We start from the raw sequence: 23260 nt of genomic DNA, 5'->3' as shown, positions 1-23260 counted from the left end.
CGCTCAAAGAGTTAACTACTGCAATGTAATTGTTCAGTGGCTACTTTCCTCTTGGTAAGGGTAGAAGAGACTCTTTAGCTTTGGTAAGCAGCTCTTCTAAGAGAAGGACACTCCAAAATCGAACCATTGTTCTCTAGTCTTGGATAGTGCCATAACCTCTGCACCATGGTCTTCCACTGTCTTGGGTTAGAGTTTTCTGGGTAGAGGATACACTCTGGCACACTTTTTCTATCTTGTTTCTCTTCCTCTTGTTTTTATAGAGAACAATGGTTTGATTTTGCAGAGCTTCTTACCATAGCTAAAGAGTCTCTTCTACCCTTACCAAGAGGGAAGTAACCACTGAACCACCCAGTAGTTAACCCTTCAAGCGCTAGAAGAATCGTTTGGCGCAACGAAAAATAGGCCGTAACCAGTGAGATTGATCCAATGTTGTACTGTCTGGCCAGTCAAGGGATCCAATGACTCTCTTAACGAGTTCATTACTTCTCTCGTAATTTATTTATTTACTTATGTCCTTTCCTGGTTGGGCTATTTTCCCTGTTGGAGCCCTTAGGCTTATTGCGTCCCGCTTTTCTAACTAGGGTTGTAGCTTACCAAGTGATAATAATAATAATAATAATAATAAAGATGATGATGATGATGATGATGAGGAGGAGGAGGAGGAGGAGGAGGCCCTTTGGATTGCGACGGAGGTCAGTTAAAAGTTTGGTGAACTAATATCTCTTGGGGAGCACGAAGAACATCCCCAAACCATCTCCATATACCCTTCACCATGATCTCATCCACATTATGGCACTTGAGTAATCTCTTTTATAGCTTCATTTCTAATCCTGTCCTGCCATTTAACTCCCAATATTATTTTGAGGGCTTTGTTCTCAAATCTACAAAATCTGTTGGATGTTGTTTCATTGTCATACCATGACTCATGTCTATACAGGAACACTGATCTCACTAAACTGATATATAGCCTGATTTTTATATGCAATTTCAGGCTATTTGATTTCCAAATTTTACTTGACTTAACCATTGTCTGATTTGCTTTTTTCAATCTTTCATTAAGATATATATATATATATATATATATATATATATATATATATATATATATATATATGTATATATATATGTGTGTGTGTGTGTATACCTAATATATTAGTGAAAAATTGATAGGGTGTAAAATGTTGATATACGTAAACTTGGTAAAAAGATTAGTGTATTATGTGATTCAAAATGTTTTAAGGCAGCAAAGAGAATTGGAACGTGTGGTGGATAATATGTAGGGCAAACGAATGTGTAATTAAAAAGTGCAAGGACGATTGTAAGGCCTAGAGGGGTAGTATTGATGGAATAGATGACGTATTAAAAAGGAAACGCATTGATATCCACGAAGTGGTAAGAGTACTTGCAAGATATAGGGAATAACATGTGTTTGGAGGTGAGGATCTTTTCGACGCTACACTGATGAGCCTTTTGTGTAGTCGTTTGAAGTGACTAGGCTAATGTTTTGGAAATTTTATATGGCATCTGGTTCATTCATGATTTAGCAGTTAAGGGATGAATGTTGTTTTTCTTTAGTCACCCCGTATCTGGGGAAACAGCTTCATCTAAATATATGTATATACACATGGTATATATATATGTATATATATATACAGTATATATATATATATATATATATATATATATATATATATATATATATATATATATATATATATATACACGCATATATATATATGTATGTATATATATATATATATATATATATATATATATATATATATATACTATGTGTATATACATATATTCAGATGAAGCTGTTTCCCCTGATATGGGGTGACTAAAGAAAAACAACATTCATCCCTTGCAAAGAGTTTTTGTTAATAGGCACCATAGTGAGTATAGAAATGTGATATCTGGTGTCCCTTAGGGTAATGTTCTAGGCCAGTTACTTCTTATACTATATACACATGATTTATTGTGAAATTCAGAAAACAAGCTCGTTGCAAATGCAGATGATGATTCTCTTTGCATCAATTACATCTGTGGTTTCTGAATCCCTCAATAGAGATCTAGCTAAAATTAGCGCATGTTACAAATTATGGAGCATGAAGCTGAACCCTAACAAAACTCACTGTATGATTGTGAGTAGGCCGAGGGCAATGGCTCCTCAACATCCAGATCTCAGCATTGGTAATGTCTCTTTAACTCCATACAACTATTTTTAGTGTTAGGTGTGATTCTTTACAGAAAACTTTTGAGAAACACATTCGGTCTGTTTCTTCTTTAATTGCACAAAAGATTTACCCATTGAGAAAGTCTTGTAAGATTTTCGGTGACCAAACTATTCTGGAGAAGTGTTTTAATTATTTCATCCTGCCATGTTTCGAGTATTGCTCTCTCTCTCTCTCTCTCTCTCTCTCTCTCTCTCTCTCTCTCTCTCTCTCTCTCTCTCTCTCTCTCTCTCATCTTAATTTATTGGAAAACAAGTTAAGGTCTATTGAATTTACGATTCCTGGTTTAGATATTAATCTCTGACATCGTCGTTTATGCATAAGATTTTCCATATTTCTGACCATCTTTTACATTCACATCTTCTCAGGCAGTACCATCTGGCACTTAATACTAGGTATGCAGTTAATTCTAACTGTCATGTATTCTCCATCATAAGGCTCAATACTGCACAGTATTCTCGAAGTTTTGTTTCAGCTATGACCAGATTGTGTAATGATTTTTCAATCGGGCAGTTGAATTGGTGGAACTTCATAGGTTCAAAGTTACAGTGAATATTGTTATTATGTTCTTCGGGTGTTTTCCCTGTAATTATGATATCGTCTAGATAAACAAGAACATTATGGCCAATTAAGGAAAACCACACTGCCATCATTATTCTAGAAAAATTTCTAACTTCGAAAGGAAGAAAATTAAACGGAAATAGGTGATCGTTTGCTATAAATGCCGTTTTGCATTTACTGTCTTACTGAATGGGTATTTCGTAGTATTCAGATTTTAAGTCAATAGTTGTAAAATACTTATATTCTCCGATTGAGGGCAATGGAAATGCATTGTCCTTAGTGACTGCATTCAACTTCTATAATCAACACACAATCTTACTGAGCTATCCTTTTTCTTAACTACTACAATTGGAGAAGCCCAAGGGGATTTGCTCTCCTTGATAATCCCTTGTTCCCTTAATTTACTAAAATCCCTTTCTATCCGTCCATGGAAATGAATAGGTAACTTTTAAGGCCTTGACCTGATCAGCTCCGCCTGACCCGTTTCAATGCTTTAGGGAAATCGATCAATCCTCACGTGTGGCTCGTCTCCAATTGCATTTACATCAGATAGCTATTAGCATTGTTACTAATTACAGGTTGATATTCTGGCGGACATAGTTTTCGTGCATGCCTAATCAAGTTCTGAGTGTGTTCGTCATTGCGGGCTGGATATGGGGCTGCCAAGACCCCGTTATCACTAATTTCACATAACTCCAATTCACACATAGAACCACTTTCTAACACAACTCTCTTATTTGTCATATTAACAAATAATATCGCCTTTGTTCTATTTTATTTCTGGAAAGCCCTCTAAGACTACCTGTGCCCAATTTTCATGGGGTTTAACAACGACCTTGGTTCCCTATGGGAGAGGCTGAAAGGGGGTCACTGAAATGCTCGTGAGCATCTGGGGAATGGGGAGACAAGTAGGTAAAGTAACAGCTATACATGAAACGTATTGTCTCTCCCTTCCCGTACAAGCACTTACTCTCTCATGACTTTCTATCTGTAGTATGCACCCTCCTGCCATTACTGTTAATCTTATCTTTTTCCCTGCAAATGTATATTTTATTATTCATAAGGAAGTCAAGACCAAGTATAGCCTTGATTCCTGGAATTCCCAAGGTGGCCAAGATAAAAAAATCATGTGTAATCTTCACAGATCCCACCTTAAAGTTGACAATCGTATATTTTGCCTGAAGTTTACTTTCTCCTGGCGTGTCGAGGATGATGGGTTTGAGGAGCTTCCTTGTTCAAGAAGCGAAACACTGGCTCCTCTGTCAATCAGTGCTCAAATGGACTTATCAGGTGGGTCAATCCTGATTGCTAAAATTCCGAGCCGCCAATTAGGATCCCGATATGGGCAATACGGGCTAACGATCTCGCTGGAAATAGTGTCGCCCCCTGATCCTGTCTCTAGTGCTGTGGGGGTTAGGTTGGGGGTATCGAGGGAGGCGCCAATGTTTACATGCATGTTGGGCCCTGCTCCATTGTACCCACTTTCTCGTTGGATGTCGCTGTTGCTGTCATGCCGGGGGTGGGGGCGGGTTCACGTTCTCCCTTGTTTCCCCCATCCTATGCCTCCTTTTTCTCGGATATTAGGCGGGGGTTGGTATGCCACAGCCCACCCGCTCTCGGCTTTTATGTCGGGCACTCTCGAGATAGATGACCGTAGGCTTGACAAGTGTAACAGAGGGGAGATCCTTGGTACAGGCACTCCACTTGTTGGTACCCCTCTCCCCCACACTGCCAACATCTGAAGACTTCTCACCTACTGACTTTGTTCTCCCCTCCCCCGGTTTGGGGGTCAGTGGCTGCTGCTCATTACATATGTTCTGGGGGGTAACTCTTTCTCATTTTTTCTTCGGGCAAACTGTCTAGAATGTTATTTATTGCCATCATTACATCTGGTAACGAGCGATTGTCAACGAACAAATAACCACATAGATACAGGTTTAATAATCTGCGAATTTGCTTATGGGCAATTGCATTATTAACACCTTCTGGGAGATTGGCACTCCATGTAACAAACAAATCACAATCTCGAAAAATACACGTTGCAAAAACTGAGAACTGACTCGCCCTTTGATTTTTTTGGGTGATAATTTTCTTTCATATCACCTTTTCTTGCATCGGGTAATGCTTATTTCTCGGTTAAATGTCGTTTTTATTTCAGTATAACATCTTAAACTGTCTTGTAGCCAACACATTACTTCTATTTCCGGAGCATATTTAAGCAATCTAATTACTTGTATTGCTTTTTCGCTTTCTGATCACCCATATGTAGCTACTTTAAAGTTTCTCAAAAACACTTTTATCGATTGAAACCCTTCATCAGGCTGTTGATCATCAAAAGGCCTAACACTTGCAAGGAGTTCTGGCAATTTTCGAACTACGGCATTTTGACTATCTTCAGTCGGCTGTGCATGTGTCCTTTCACTTGTGTCCATTTCAACTTCGTTTATCTACGTCGGAGATGCTGTGGCTGTGCGTTGCTCCTCTTTTCATTCAACTAATACTCTGTTTATTAACACGGCTAGGTTATCTAACCTATTTTCTAAGCCCTGTCTTCGTTGTTCTCGTCTATATACTTCATCGACATCACTATAACCACATCACCATAACTTACTTCTCCTTCGTTTTCATCTCCTGCAGTACCAGTGTCTGCTGTGTTAACCCTGTATACCATGGCATCTTGAACTTTCATTTTACCGGGTTAAAATACAACTTCGCTCACAGCAGACACAAACATAAGTATTCTTTGACTTGACACCAATTATGTACCATGTCGACGGATAATGAGACATCGTAATATAAGTTTTTCACTTTATTATAAAAGGGTTCGTGAATTCACTGCACAGCCAGATACTCTTCAGACGAGTACCGTATTGTTCTTGGGAGCGCTCTCGTGGTACTGGCACCCTTTTGAGTAAATAATGCAATGTTGCTCTGTCAGTAAGCTGAAATTACTAAATTAGTGGAAATTTCCAATCTGATGGAAATATACTCTTACTATACGACTCAAGACACGTCACTTATAATAGAGTTCAGTTGTTTCGCACAACAATTTATGACCGTCATAGTACTCTTGAAAAGGCCATAGATCTCATTGTATAAAACACATATACATCTACATATTTTATATACAAGGCTAGGGACAATATATATATATATATATATATATATATATATATATATATATATATATATATATATATAATATATCTATCTATAAATATACATATATATATATACTGTATATATATATATCTATATATCATATATATATGTATGTATATATATATATATATATATATATATATATATATATATATATATATATATATATATATATATATATATATATATATATATATATATATTACAGACATGATAATCAATGTTCTTGTTACACTAAGAGCCCTAACAACAAAGAATAAATATTGGAAAACACAGTGGCTCAAAGGATCTTTCTTATACCGTAACAACACACCTTGTCTTCCCCTTTGTTTCACCACGTGCACATATATAATGTGTATATATTTATATAAATATATAAATACACATAGATATAAATGTATATATATGTATACATATATATATATATATATATATATATATATATATATATATATATATATATATATATATATATATTTATAAATATATACACATCATATATGTGCACGTGGTGAAACAGAAGGGAAGACAAAGTGTGTTGTTACGGTATAAGAAAGATCCTTTGAGCCACTGTGTTTTCCAATATTTATTCTTTGTTGTTAGGGCTCTTAGTGTAACAAGAACATTGATTGATTATGGAAATGCTCCATTTTTTGTCAGACCTTACAGTATACGATCGAAGGCCATCTCCTTGGTTTCTCAAAAGCGGCGCATCTAATCAAAGAAAAAAAGAAAAAGAAAAAATAAACTCCTCACCTGTTCTTTGTCTTTCATCACAAGTCACTTGATCTATATTTAGTCTTTTGTTTAAGGTACATTGTAATTTACCAGAGTACATTGTTTATTCTTGATCGAGTTCTTTGCTAATTTTTATACTTCCCTTTTGCAGTATATTGTTAATTATCTTTATTTTTTCATTTTTGAGGGATATAGTTCCCTTTTTCTGTCCCGTTTTGTGGTTGATATTTTAGCCTTTTGTGGGATTTTTTCTTTGATCTTTATTTGCCCATTTTGCAATGGTTTTGTTGATACGTTAGTTTTTTCATTTATTTTTAGCAATTATTTTCCATTTTTATAGTTGTTGTTATTGATTCTTACTGGACCATTTTTATTAGTAATTATTTTCCCTTTTTATTAAGTGTTGTTAATCCCTACTTTGCGATTTTTGGCTTTAAAACTCTATTTTTCATCGGTTTTTCTCTAGTCTTTTGCTGATATTCTGTAGTTTCTTTTAATTCAATTACCATACTTTCATGGTAAGTTATCTGTATTTAGATATGTTTAAACTTACTTTGCATTGCCTCCGTTTCTTATGCTATCAAATTTGTAATTTCATGATTAAATAATTACTAAATAGTATTGCTATCAATGATTATGATTTGTTTACCAAATAGTTTGGTATAATTGTTTTAATTTTTTTTTTTTATATTCATTTGTATCAACATAATATGAATAATGTTTCTCTGATAAATGAGAATGCTACCATAATAATGTTCTACAGTAGCATTGTCTTGAATTGTTGTGGGTATGATTTGTTGTTTAGGCTTACCAACAACGTTATCGCTACCATATGTACAGCTTAGTTTATTGTTACGCTATTCAGTGATTTTCTGATTAGCGTAATCTTAGTTATTCGTTACTGAAGTGAAAGTTGTTTTGTTCGTAAATAGCGACACTTTTTTTATTTTTGTAAACAGCTTAATTGTGACCCCAAGAAAGTGCAAGTAAAGATCAATATGGATATTAAATATTTGTAACAAATTGAAAAAGATGCTAGTAAAGAGTAACAACAAAACCCGCGGAAATATAGTATGAAATTGACAATCAACACTTTCAAACGGTCAAATAACGTTTAGTCAAAAATTCTTTGACATTTGAAAAAGAATGCTGATAGTACCCTAACAGGATACACACAAAACAAAATGTTAATATAACGCAATGCAAGTAAAAATCATTATTGCTATTCATCCAAACGGTGCTTGGCAATTGACTGGATACTTTTTGAGAATTATTATTATTATTATTATTATTATTATTATTATTATTATTATTATTATTACTAGCTTAGCTACAGCCCTTGTTGGAAAAGTAGGATGTTATAAGCCCAGGGCTCCAACAGGGAAAACAGCTTATTGAGGAAAGGAAATAAGGAATCATAGAATAGTGTGCCTGGGTGTACCCTCAAGCAAGAGAAACTTCGATGTCAGGATGCCAGAAAATCCAAAATCAATCAATCAATCAATCAAACAAGAAATCTCCAATATAAAGATAAACCAGTAACAACATAGAAAATAAACAATAAAGATCAACAATAGAACCAAAGAAACGGGATTTATTTAGGATCTACAACAATTACTTAAAAAGAGATCTAAAGATGGAAAATGAAAAATACGATTTCGGTGTAAAATCATATAATTCTTGATTGCAGATTTACCTTAGAGGGACGCATTCGGCCTGTTTGTTCAATTACACAAAAAATTGACTTACCAAGAAAGTCTTTTAAGGTTTTCGGTGATCAATCTATCCTGAAGAAATGGTTTAATTATTTCATTCTACCCTATTTCGAGTATTCTTTTCCTTTCTAGTCTTCAGCTGCTGATTCTCATCTAAATCTGTTAGAGAAAATCTTTCGGCCTATTAAAGTTCTTATTCGTGATTTTAATATTAATCTTTGGCACCGTCATTCAGTTAGTTCTTTATGCATGCTGTGTAAGATTTTTCAGAATTCTGACTACTCTTTACATTCAGACCTTCCCACGTTATAGCATCCTATGTGTAGTAGTAGGTATAGAGTTGATTTTAACACCGTTACCCTCTCCATCATAAAGCTGAACACTTGATAGTATTCTAGAAGATTCACTCCAAAGGTGACAAGATTAGAGAATGATTTTCCTAATCTCACAGTTTAAGCAGTGGAAATACAGAAGTTCAAACTTGTAGCGAACGATTTTATGTTGAACAGGTTAGATATGACAGATATATTTTTTACATTGATACTGATCTTAGAATATTTTATATTTTTATTCATTTCTTCTCATATATAGTAATTCATTTCCTCATTTCCTTTCCTCACTGGGCTACTTTTCCTTTTGGAATCTTAGGGCTTGTAGCAACCTGCTTTTCCAGTTAGAGTTGTAGCTTACTTAGTAATGATAATAATGATAATAACAAAAACTATAAAAAAGGCAAGTGGGCAAAAATAAATAAATAAAGTATCAATATATTAATCAAAGTACAAATAAAAGCAGCACGAAGTCTTAATAAAAGGCCAATAAATGTTAACAACCTCTTTAAAGATCAGCGACCAACAAAATTGAGGAACGAGGGAAAAAATAGACAAAGGGGGAATAATGAACGATAAAAAATCATTAGGAACCACAAACATAGTGGGAGAAAACAGAGGGAAAGACATAAAGACATAACGAGCCATGGCAAGGGGTTTGGCTGGGGGTGGGGTGCGAAGCCCACAAAGGAAAAATGATGAGTGCAGATAATTTCAAGAAGGGTAAGCAAAGTCCAACACAAATTTCCCATAACAAAAAATTAAAAATATTGACTATAATCCATCTATAATGAAAAATATGAATCAACAAACCTCCTTGCCAAAGGGATGACTGAAGAATAAAGATAAAACTATAAAAGCGGTTGATAGTGATAATAAAATTCATAAAAAGTAAAAGAGGGATAAAAATGAAACCCAAAAAGGTTAAGGAAAGACCAACAAAGCTAAAAACTAAACCCTACTAATAAGTAAGAATATGATCTAAAATTACTTTAACTTCAACTATATTAAATCACAAAAGTTGAAGGGAATCGTAACATATATTTCCAAAAAAAAATATCAGATAGTTATGTGACGAGAGTCGGAATAACAACACCAACAAGACCCAGATAAAAGTAGATGTTGGCCGACTGGATATAGATTTGCCTCAAGACGTTGGATTCGTAACAGTTGGGAAAACACACGAAAAACAACACGTCAAGGAAGAAGCTGTGCTTATTGACCTGGAAAGAAACATCTCTGGGACAACAATGAGTCACGCTAAATGAAAGAGAGATAGAGAAAGTTATTTCAATGGGTCTTATTCGTCTCACTACACTTGGCAAATTCATACGTCTTGAGTCAAAACATTTAAATCCATTCGCTGTTGGTGGACTCTAATGTTGAGAAGAAAACAATATTTTTGTTTTAATAGTGTTCATTTGTCTCTGGAAATTATAAATGTCTCTGAAATCATGTCTCATTTAAGAAAAAGATATTTGAAAAAATGAAATATTAAAGAGGCTTAATGAGTAATGTGTTGAAAAACAAACACAAAACCTCATGGAATGTGGATGGTCGATAAAAGCAAACGCATCATAGAAGGCAGTGTTTTTCGTGTAAACAAACTCTACTCCACGGGCCGTAGAGATTGCTGCGAGCAAACAACCGATGCTCGCAAATAGGGAAACTCCACCAAACGCAGATACGCACACTACTGTTCGCTACTTCCAATTATAGAGATTAAAATTCTTTTATTATTTCTTGAAGAAAATACTGAATTCTACTACCGCTTCATAAAATTACAGGCATAAACATAATTTACGATTTTCTCACTAATATAATTGAAGATGTAAGTACTGTAGATGAATATATTGTTGTTTTAGATTAGGCTGGCTTAATGCCAAGACGGTTTTTAACTTGTAGGGTAATCTGTAGGCAGTCTAATAATGAATCAATTACTGGAGCACATAATGAACAATGAACCGAAGAACTATGTGATTTATGAAACAACGTATATCGGGCTTTCCTAGTTATGAAAAATATCAAATATAAAACTGCCTTCACATTGTTGTTCACAAATATTTTGAAATATTAAGATATTGCCACGAGTGCATTTTCCTTAGATGATTTGTTTTCCTTAGTAACTTTTTTCGTGTTTGGTGTATTTTTACATACAGCTATACATTGATATAAAACTTGCTATGGCTTTAATCGTACACATCAGTTCTATTTCATATGAGCATTGCACTTGAAAAATGAAAGTAAGAATGGTGAGGTGAGTTTATGGGAGGTAGTAATGAGAGAAACTATCAAATGTAATACCTCTGTGTAACATCTGTGTTCTGCTTTTCTCTTATTTATCAAAGCAATACTTCAGGACATGGAATTAGAATTTAGTAACAGTTTGAGACCAGTGCTAGCTTTGAGGTAACCTGATAAGCTTCTCATCTCCATATAAATCTCATTTTACTTTTTTAGGGGGCCTTAGAGTTGAAAGATGAAAAAAGCATTAAGGATCTTTTGATCAGGAATTATTTGAGGAGGACTCAGGATTAGAGAGGAGAAAAATTAGAATTGGAGCAGTTGAAGATTTTGTTTGCAAAGGTCTAATTTTTCTTCATCTGCAGTATAGGATGAGATCTTGATATCAAATATTCTCTTGGTATGAATAAAGTTCTGTAGAAAAGTAGAAAACAAAAGAATTTTTTTTAAAGGATAGAGGAGGGGCAGCAGCATATGAAGAGAGGTAGAAGAACACCAAAGGAAGTGTAATAGAAAAGGTAAACAGTATATTTAGATCACAAGACTCTCTACGATATTTAGATATATTCTATTATTAATTCCTTGTTTTTGGGGAAACGTAGACTTAGATATATCATATTTTATTATTAGTTTGTGTCCGTAACTCTAAGTAGAACCGCGAAATGAGATAAATCACAAAAAAGTCTTTCAGAAGTTTTGGAAGTAGCTGGGATGTAACACCTTGATGTGACAGACTGCCTTGGATGATAAATTGGAGATTGATAATGGGATTCTTTATGGAGAGTATCACTGATGAAATTTTAGATTCTCTTAGTAAAAGAATTTTCTAATTGAAGTTAGTTTGTAGAAAAACTGCCGATCTTCTCAAATGTGTAGGATAAGGATTTTTAACACGAAAGACTTTCATATAGATTATAACAAAAAGGTCTCAAAATCTTTTACTATTGTCAATATAATAATTGCTGGTGTTTCTCCTCCTGGTACAAGTGGTAGCATGTAGTGTGCATAATTTTGTATTTATTTCCTACATAAAATGATATCACCAATACGATAATCATATGCGGTTTTATTTAGGGAGAAAAATATTGTAATCAAATGTGAAAATCAATGGGTGAAGACGCTGAAAATATTTCAAATGAATTTAGTTCAAGAACTAGCAAAACATGTTGATAATAGAGCACCCATTATTAGAGGATTTATAGAATCTGTATTATAAGATATGCTCAGGAAAAAGTAGGTCGAAAGAACTGGACAAACATAATACATTTCCCAGCTTATTAAGCAAGCCCCCTAAAATGCACTTGACTGCTTAAAGTGGCTATAAAAATAAATTAGCAAAAGCATGGGTTACAGTGCGGTGAAATAGCTGATACTACACAAATATGCATAAGCTTTTTCCATTTCGTTATCACGATTTAGAAATTAGGAAGATCCCCTAATTGGGCGTCGATTTTCCATTCTGGCCTTTACAGAAATTAATCGCAGACGATCCTTTTATCCAACACCTGTGGATAAACACCTGTGGGTAAACAGACAATAGTCTTGAACTGGCCAGATGAGGATGATCAAAGTTTGACAATAGATGGAAGATTGATGATGTTGATATTGGTTCGTGTCCTAATTCCTTCAGGATATCCTATGTTGGACTTCTATTTGTTTTGTCTTACTGATATTCATTTATCAGGATTACTACTTAGGCTATATAGTTATCGAGTTATTTATAGTAATAAACGCACACACACACACACACACACACACACATATATATATATATATATAATATATATATATATGTATATATACATACATACATACATACATAACAATAGCAACAAATGCAGTCATTCCTAGTCCATTGCAGGACAAATGTCAGGGGGTTTGGCCGGTTTTCATCACCACGCTGGCCACTGCGGATTGGTGGTGGTGGGAAACTTTAGTCTGATCGCTCACAGCAAACCAACCTAGTATGGGTGGCCCTGACTAGTACAGCTTTGCTGATCATGGCGATACACAAACCGCTTCACCACTATAGGGTATCGCCACTCAGAAAGGGATATATATATATATATATATATATATATATATATATTATATATTGTATATATATATATGTATATATATTTATATATATATATATGTATGTATATATATATATTTATATATATATATATATATATATATATATATATGTATGTATGTATATATATATAAATATATATATATATATATATATATATATATATATATATATATATGTATATGCATATATATTTATGTATATGTATGTATACATTATATATATATATATATACAGTGTATATATATATATATATATATATATATATATATATATATATATATATCTCGTGCTTATGTAACTTTCCCAACTTATGTCAGATAATTATTAACTGGAGTTAGATAAATATAAGTGAATATTGAGCCTATTGCGATTGTTTATCTCCTTATCTTTTATCTGTCATGAAATGAGTCCTTAGGGAGGCAGGAAATAAAAAGAACGACACATAATACCGAGATCTATATATTATTCATATTGAAGGAATTGGTATTATGTACACCATTCATACTAACTATCAAATTGTTCTAACAGTGAAGCCATCGTAAACAGACGGAATTTCCCTTCATCTTCATAGCTCTCTGTATACCTAACAATTCATAGGACTGATCTACTGAATGTCATTTCGGATAATGGCTATGATATCATTATCAATACCAGTTCCTCAGGTGTATTTACAAAGACATCAGCCTTTGTATGAAGCTGGGATTCAATAGGGAGCTTTTACGTCACAGAATAATGCGGAATGTAACATATTGTTACTCCGAGTCCATTTGCCTCATCCCTTTCTCATCAACTCAACTTTCCAAGGGAATGATCAAAGTTGAATTCAATTGAGGTAGTCAAGATTCTCTGTCGCAGATGCTCTGTGAACACATTGGCGGAGGAAATGAGCAGTTAGTCGTACGTTGGTAGGCTACGTGCGATGATGGATAAGGGATTGTTTTTATTGAAAAACATTGGTGATACGAAAATATAACTCTTCGCTCAATATGACGTTTTATTGCTATCTCTCTTATGTGTTATTATTATAAGGAATTTGACTGGACAAAACAATTTCAAAGGAAATGCTTTCAGGCTGAGAATGTTATTGGATTGTGATGGCTGTAAGAAAGTCCCATTTCCCTACCTTTTGTCTGTGAAGTGCCATTGAATAAATACAAAAATATAGCTAGGCACGAAGGAAAGAAATAAATAAAGACAAAATTGCTTACTGGTCCAACTAAAATGTTTGAATGGATGTTTTCGAGCTGAGTTTCGTTGCACCTGTGTCTGAATATTTATATTTACCCAGTTACTTGATTGCGATACGAAATAGCCAGACGGACGAAATCGACGTGATGTTATTTCCTTAAACTTAGATATTGATACGAAATAGAATATTTATTGTGTTATCAGGATCCTATAAGATTTGTTAGTCTACCGTATGTACTGTACTCCCCAAGAGTAATCTGAATAAAATATTGTTTGTTCGTCGGACATTCATGATAGGATTCAATTCCTCTTCAAAGAACTACCGAAAATTATTTCCTTGAAAATTACATTTTCTATCTATATCCATTACTCGTTCTTCTCCCTCGTCCCTCTCTCTGTAATTTACTGGCCTTTCCCGACCTAAACTTATTAACAAAGACCTTCTCTCGACTAACTTTTCCATCTGATATATTTATCTCCCTTTGAAATCTTTCGAGCACTGATGTGAATCAATAATACTTCCCCACCGATAATTTCACATTGCAGATGAAATTTAAATTATGTATAAATACGCAATGTTTTATACTCTTTGTACTGAACTTGGGCCAGTCCCATTAATCAATTATGATGAATATTTTAAAAGTCAAAATGGCCGGTCTAGCGAAAAATGTCGAATTGTGGGTAAAGAATTTATCAAAATATATTTACAATGACTATGAGTAGGGAATTTATCGTAAAAGTATCAGTGATTCTAAAATATATTCAAATCCAAGGTAATATTGAGAAATGATTTTGCGTATAAGAATCTTCGTAGGCTGAACATTCAAAACAGAATTTAATTTTTCCTTCCAAAAAACTAATCAAAACTTTTTCCTCATTGAAATCTAATAGCACTTTTCTTATCAATCTACATCTCCCTCTCTCTCTCTCTCTCTCTCCCTCTCCCTCATTTTCCGACCAGCCCAGAGCTAAACTTAATAACAATGACCCTCTTTCGACCTAACTTCTCCGCCTAACATATTCATCTGCCGCCGAATGCCTTCGAGCATTGATCTAAATCAGTCCACATTTAGAGCTTCTCCAACAATAATTTAACATTACGAATCCGTTTTATTAACTATATGAACACACAATGATCAGTATAAAGTGAATGAAAGGGGGGAATTTAAAAAATCTTTCATTATATGCTTTTTTATTTAATATTTAACTTGGAATGGAGAATATATCACATTTACAGTTCAAGTGGGAGGAAAGCGGCGTTGTTCCATCAGTCATAACAATAACATGTAGCAGATATATTTTAGACTTGATTAATAAGTACGTTCTTGAATATGAGGTTTTATCATTATTTATTTTAACACACCCACACACACACACACACACACACACACACATATATATATATATATATATATATAAATGATCTTTGTATGGGCGTGTGCAATGAATAATATTGTGGGTTCAACAGCTGAAGGATGAATAAGGCAACGATTCTTGTGTTAGAGAAACTGCTTAATACTGGAAAACATATTTATACAGAGAGAGAGGAAAGGCAGGTATATTCTTTTCACTGGAATTAATTAACATTATTATTTAAAGATGACCTTTGGTTCATGTTTATATTTTCTCTTGACACTCCTTTCATTTTATAATAATGATATGAATGTTTTAAAACTCTTAACCGATGCGCAATTCCATTCAACAACTTACAAATTCAAACTGCTCTTTCGCTAATTACATATGAGCATCATCAGTGTAATTACATATGGCAGTATTTAATATGTGGATGGAAAGGAAGGTTTATACATTAAAATACGACAAGTTAGTGAGTGTAGCTCCTTCTTGTAATGGTTTTCTTTAGTCCAGGACTATTTGTACGAGACTGTTAAGACCCAGAATTTTGGCAATTCCTTGATATCCATTTTAATATAGATATCATCGCCTATATATGGCATTGCCAAGGTACTCGAGGAAGTACTGGCAAGTTATGTTCCTTCTTGCTTCTCTCATTTGCGTATTTATCAATTTTTTGAAGAAAGCAACACCAAAATGTGTCAGTTTTCTGACAAATTTGCTGAGCGTTTCTGTAAATGACTCTATCAATAGGACCATCAAAATGATTCTGGATAAGGTTGATGGAGTTTGGGTAAAGGAAATACTATTATTCTGTTGTATGGGAGCACTCTTTGTTAATTAACGAGATTATTCCTCCAGATACTTGGTGTAGTAGTGGAATTTCCTATTGGAGTTCTTTTTGCAAACATTTAGTATCTTCTCTTGTTATCTAACCTCAGGTCCAGTCTATATACATTAAAAAAATATCGATAATAATTAGAAAAAACCAAGACCTTTTGGATATCGAACACAATATTCATGAAACCTCTGGACAGTGGCAGATGACGACATAAAATGTGCATACATCATATATATATATATATATATATATATATATATATATATATATATATATATATATATATATATATATATGTGTGTGTGTGTGTGTGTGTGTGTGTGTGTACATTTATATTTAATATTAAGTAGTTTCCCCCTGGAGTGTTTGGTTTGCTCTAGGAGAAAACCGCTTGTATCTCTATAGAACCCATTGTTTTTTTTATTGTTAAATCATTGATAAACCCCCTGTACAGTAAAAACTTCCACATTAGTCACTTCACGCAACTACATATAAGGCCCATGAGCAGTAGGTCGAACACCATTACGCACATTGCATCATTCAAACATATAATTCATTTGCCGATTGCATATCAAGAACCTTTCTTTCCATTATGTCTTGCTAAACATCTCTTGAATCCTTTCGAGTCCTTATGGTAATACAATTTTGTCTTTCTATGAATGAAGTCTCCTATCATGTGGTTCAGATTATAGTTGTTAGTTGAAGACTGTTTCATTTGAAACCACAAATTTGTTGAGCTCCGATGCTTTGCCCATACCAGTAATTTGATGCAACTCAACTGTAGCTGCACTTTCAAACACATCAATTAAGAACTAATTTACAGAAGTTTATACATTACTGGGAAGTGAATAGTGAAGTGAAGTAGCTTACTAGTGGATCTAACTGCAAGAAGAGTACAAAGTTCTCTTATGCTTATGCTTATGAATGTATTTTTCCTTTGTGTTTTATAAATACCACTCGTTTCTTAGCTCATAAGTTATCTTTTATTTTTTGCAAGTTAGCTAGAAGAGGTTCTTTTTGCACTTTTTGAAGGATTTATAATCTTATCCATTAGGTCAATGCTATTGTGGTAGCTCTAGCCCTGCTGAATACCGCCCAATTTCCATAACTCCCATATTATCTAAACATTTTAAATGTCTTTTGGCAAGACGTCTAAACAGATATACCGAAGGTTATAATCTATTCCCTAGTGTGTAGTTCGGCTTTCGCAAAAGGCTTGGAGCATATGATGCCCTTCTTAATATTTCCAATGCTGAACAGAAATCTCATGATTTTGGTCATGAGTTCGTATGATCAGCCTTGATTTTAATGTTGCTTTTGACCATGTTAATCTTGGGGTACTTGTTTTCAAACTCAAACAACTGGGAGTAGGTGGGTATTTTCTCAGCATTATTGTTGATTTTTTAAATAATAGATTGCAAAGATTAGTTGTTTATGGGCACCTTAGTGAGTATTGGAATGTAATGTCTGGTGGTCCTCAGGATAGTGTTCTTGGCCTATTACTTTTCATTTTACAGTATATACTGTACGCATGATATGTGGTTTGGCCTAGAAAACAAGCTCATTGCATATGCAGATGATGCTTCTCTCTTTGTCTTGATTCCATCTCATGAATGTACAGTAGATCTGGGGTTGCTGAATCCCTTGATAGCGATCTAGCTAATATTAGTGCATGGTGCAAATTGTGGGTCATGAAGTTGAATCCTAACAAAACTCAAAATATGATTGTAAGCAGGTCGAGGACAGTGGCTCCTCGACATCCAGATCTCTTTATTTATGATGATTCTCTAACTATATGCAACCTCTTTAAAATTTACTTTAAAGAAAAGCATTGTCTCTTCTTCAGATACACAAAAAATAGGCTCTGTAGTAAGTCTTTTAATATTTTCGGTGATCAATCTATCATGAAGATTTTTTTTTTTTTTTCATACTTTCATTCTACCTTGTTTCGGGAATTGTGCTCCTATCTGGTCCTCAGCTGTTGACTCTTGCAAATTTTTTTGGACGTAAACATGAGATCTATTATTTTTTTTTGTTATCCTTGATCATAATATTAATCTGTGGCACCGTCGTTCAGTTCTTTATATATGGTGTTTGAAATATTTCATAATTCTGATCATCCTTTATATTCAGATCTTCCCAGATTACTATCCTGTATGTAGTAGGCCTCGTAGGTATACGGTTAATTATGGCATTCTTGCCTTCGTATAAGGCTCAACACTACACATTATTCTGGAAGTCTTATTCTATCAGTGACCAGATTGAGGAATAGCCAAAAGGTAAAATTAAATTTCCCTTCAGTGATTTTGTGGATAAGAATTAATTCAGAGAGAGAGAGAGAGAGAGAGAGAGAGAGAGAGAGAGAGAGAGAGAGAGAGAGAGAGAGAGAGAGAGAGATCGCGTTTTTTGTGTATTTAATCTTTATTGGTATGATTTGTTTACTCTGCCGACGATGAACTCCTTTGTTGCAGAACGAGTAATTACATAACGATCACATTATGAATTGTTATTAGATTTTTTGTTTACTTTCAAATATTTGATGACCTTTCTGCTCTTGTTTACATATGTGGTATGATACGTGTTTCTCAGGCTTCAAGCCTACCATTCTAAAGTTAGGCAATAACAGGAACTACTTTTTTTCATTTTTTTATTTTTATTTTGCAAATATACATATTCTGTGCTTTGTTTATTTGCTTGAGAAAACCCAAACAAATCACATGTAAATAAACTGACCTAATGTATGGGATTATAATTAGCCTCAAGAGGGAGAGGCTCTTACGCCATCTAGGGGATATGCCTCCTCTAAAAGGGCTCATAAGTCCTCAGCCTTGAGACACGTCATACGCACTCATTTTTAATTACTTTTTACTTAGTATGTTCAAACGTTTTAGTCTTCGGTTGCCAGCTACCACTAAATCTTCATATGTCAGCTGTCCGTAGCATCAGAGTCAATACTGTGGCATTATACTTAAATGTGTGACCCCAGCCTTAGCCAGCGTCACTTCCAAGGTTTACTGCCCTTGGAAGTATTAAAATACTTTTACGGCAGCAGTCAATCTTTATTGATTGATAGCTACCTTGCCTTTCATTGGAAGAGACTAGAGTTCTATCTGAATTTGAGGTAAAAATATATTTCTATTGCACGCGAAATTATGTTGATTTTCATAATTTTATGATATATATATATATATATATATATATATATATATATATATATATATATATATATATGTATATACATATATAATACACACACACGCACATATATATATATATATATATATATATATATATATATATATATACATATATATATATGTATGTATATATATATATATGTGTGTATATATACATATATATATATATATATATATATATATATATATATATATATATATATGTATATATATATATAGTATATTATGTGTTGGCACCACAGCCTATTAGTAATTGATCTCACGGTTTAATAATGGTCAGATTCTACGCAGTTTATCTTTGCTGATTGCAAGACCAGCAGCTTGATAAATTATTGCTGTTGTGTATATACAAAGCTTCATTCACAATAGTACAGTATTGCATATAATTTCGGTCGGTATGTTTTTAACCTTGAGATAGAAAGAAACATGATTGTGATGTAGGTTTTCTTTGTTTATATCCACATTTTTTAGCCACAGTGTTTGGAATTACTATTTTGAGATATGATTACAAGACGGCTAAATAATAGAGGTTTTTGAATAACTAAGTTTATTTCCAATCATTGTCTAAGGAAATCTTCGCTTTTATGGTTTTAAATTGAATTTCCTTTTCTTTTTAATAACAAACGATATCGGCGTCAATAACTTCGATGTCAGGATGCCAAAAAAAAAAAAAAAAAAACTCAAAATTAATCAATCAATCATTTAGGCCCAAACCTTTTATTCTTCTATGTTTTGAATATTGTTCTCCTGTTCAGCAGCTCACTGTCATTTTGAATTGTTGAAAAAAAAAAAATTCTTGAGGTTTGTAAAATCCTTGTCCCTGATGTGAATATTAATCTTTGCAATTAAAAAAAAAACAAGACCTTTAGGATATCGAACACAATATTCATGAAACCTCTGGACAGTGGCAGATGACGACATAAAATGTGCATACATCAATTATATATATATATATATATATATATATATATATATATATATATATATATATATATATATATATTGAGATATGATTACAAGACGGCTAAATAATAGAGGTTTTTGAATAACTAAGTTTATTTCCAATCATTGTCTAAGGAAATCTTCGCTTTTATGGTTTTAAATTGAATTTCCTTTTCTTTTTAATAACAAACGATATCGGCGTCAATAACTTCGATGTCAGGATGCCAAAAAAAAAAAAAACTCAAAATTAATCAATCAATCATTTAGGCCCAAACCTTTTATTCTTCTATGTTTTGAATATTGTTCTCCTGTTCAGCAGCTCACTGTCATTTTGAATTGTTGAAAAAAAAAATTCTTGAGGTTTGTAAAATCCTTGTCCCTGATGTGAATATTAATCGGTGACAAAATCCTTCAATACTGTGCATTCCAAAAGTCTTGTTTTTCCTCTAGCAAGGCTTAATACTTCAGTGTTTTAGAACCTTTATTCTGGCTGTGACCAAAATGTGGAATAATATTCGTAGTCAAACCCTCACCTACAAAAAAAATTATCTATGGATATTCGATCTTATTGATAGAAAGTTTCAAGGGTCAAGAGTTTGTTTTTTACTGTTTTTTCACTAACAATAGTAAGGAAAGGGTACTCACTTGTATTAAACAGTTTTCAAGTTACCAGGATAATTTGGCAAATTTTCTATTCGGATCTTACCTAACCATATTTATTGCCCTGGGATGCAAAACAAATAAATCTAGCCACTTAATTTGAATGTTTTATCTTCAGATAGTTTCAGATAGAAGTTTCCATACTAGTTTTATTCAAGTGTTGTATTTGATGCTAATATTCTCTCTTGAATATAATGAAAGCATGAATTATTTATACTATATAATTGCTATGAATAATTTGACAGAATATATTGTTTTCTATTTAAAAGAGGGAAGTTTATATTAACATTTATTTGACTTAATTCAACTTAGTAATGGTTATTATAGACAAAGACTTTTTACTAGGCTAGATGTTAGTGGCAGTAAAATGTTCTATGGTCTCTCTTGAAGTTTTACTATAATCAAATCTGACATTCTTTTATTTTAAGACATTTCTATTTTGTTTCAAAGAAAGGCTAAGTCTTCAGTCGTGTCTGTTGAAAAAAAATTATAGAACTGCTTTGTTGTATTTTTTTCATTTATAAAGTTCAGGTAATCTTTAGCATGTAAAGGCAATTTTGTTAGTGACAAGGATGATGTATTTTGAATGTGTATTTGATGAAACCTTCTGAGATCATTTTAAATCATTTTGTAAAGTTAAATTTATGTATTTATGCATTACCAATGATATGTCAGATAATGATAAATTTGTGAAGTTAGTAAAATTTTTCTTTTCCCTTTTTTTTATTTTTTATTTATTTATTTTTTTTTTTTTTTTAAGGAATCATAGATGTGACTGTTTGTTATACAATAAGGTTATAATGTTCTTTTAAAGACTTCCACATTATGGTAGGATTTTAATTGCAGAATATCAGTGATTAATGCACATGTTATGATTAAGATTTTAATTTTATTGGCCCCCCCCCCCTATCAGCAATGCTGTTAGCAGAAAAAAGTTAGTCATTATTCCCAAATAAATGTATACGTATCAACTATTCACCCACAAAGTTATTCAATAAGTATTCTCTTTTTGTTTCAGATTTTTGAACATATAACGGAGAAGCAATGCAGAGATGGCCCGTTCGGAACGGAAAAGCCATCGAATTGAGGACTAGAGTGGAATAAGCTGATGATAATTGAGGAAGAAAAAAACCCATTGAAAAAAAAAACACATGTGGAGAACATTAACTGAAATTATGTTTTTCTAATAATGATAAAATGGAAATCGTCATAAAGGCTTTGGTCACCAGTGGGTTATATTTTCTAAATTTCGTATATGCTTCTCGCAGGAAAAGTGATCATGATTTTCTGGTACAGTACATGGAACAAAATGCATCTGTGTACATGCAAATGCTACGCAAAGTCGAATGATGCATACTTAGAAATATGCAGAAAAAGGACAGAATATTCGTACTGCTATAGGGGGTTACCTCATCAGACAGGTGAAAACAGCCGTTTCAATCACAGGATATGTTCCAGTGGACTGCATCAGTATATCTCTTCAACGGCCACACCGTTTAATCTTAGTGCCTCGTCTTCCGTGAGCATAATAGCGTCTTTGTATACCCTGTGTAACTTATTTGCATTTCGTAACTTTGTTGTTCAGTTTTCCATCAGTTTAATCTGGTGTTTAAGAAAATGCTTTAATGGCTGTTTCATCGGCACCGACATAGTGAATGTAACATTAACAAGACTAACTGGAAACACATTCCAGGATCACAGTGGGCTGGAAAGTAGATGACACAGGTTTCGAGATCTTTGCGTGATGACATGGAGAAGACAACATTCTGTAAAAGCAACAGCCTTGAAAAAACCTAAGAAGTTTTCTTCATCCGGACAAAGCAAGAGTCCTTATTTCCCCATGTTAACTGTACTGATTATAGTCGCGCTCTGTCCCCCACTCTCAGTGGCCTACGAATTAAAGCGTAAGTAATGAATTTATGAATTTTACTATTTTATACCAAAGTTTATAACATTGATGTCTACATTAAAATTCAATTATTCGAATAAGAATGTGCATTTGTTATATATTCTTGC

General features: G+C 33.4%; 1 protein-coding gene across 1 annotated transcript in view; it reads left to right on the top strand.

Annotated features, from left to right (window-relative positions):
• Nucleotides 1-23260, top strand: part of LOC137643275 (protein turtle-like) — a 701767-nt gene that overhangs the window by 72476 nt on the left and 606031 nt on the right. The window contains 2 exon segments of the mRNA XM_068376115.1: nt 22263-22763; nt 22938-23148. Coding sequence (XP_068232216.1) covers nt 22989-23148 — 160 coding nt within the window. The 5' untranslated portion in view covers nt 22263-22763; nt 22938-22988.

The sequence above is a fragment of the Palaemon carinicauda genome, chromosome 6 (assembly GCF_036898095.1).
Source record: "Palaemon carinicauda isolate YSFRI2023 chromosome 6, ASM3689809v2, whole genome shotgun sequence".
Taxonomy (NCBI): Eukaryota; Metazoa; Arthropoda; class Malacostraca; order Decapoda; family Palaemonidae; genus Palaemon; species Palaemon carinicauda.
This window is presented reverse-complemented; position numbering and strand designations above follow the sequence as displayed.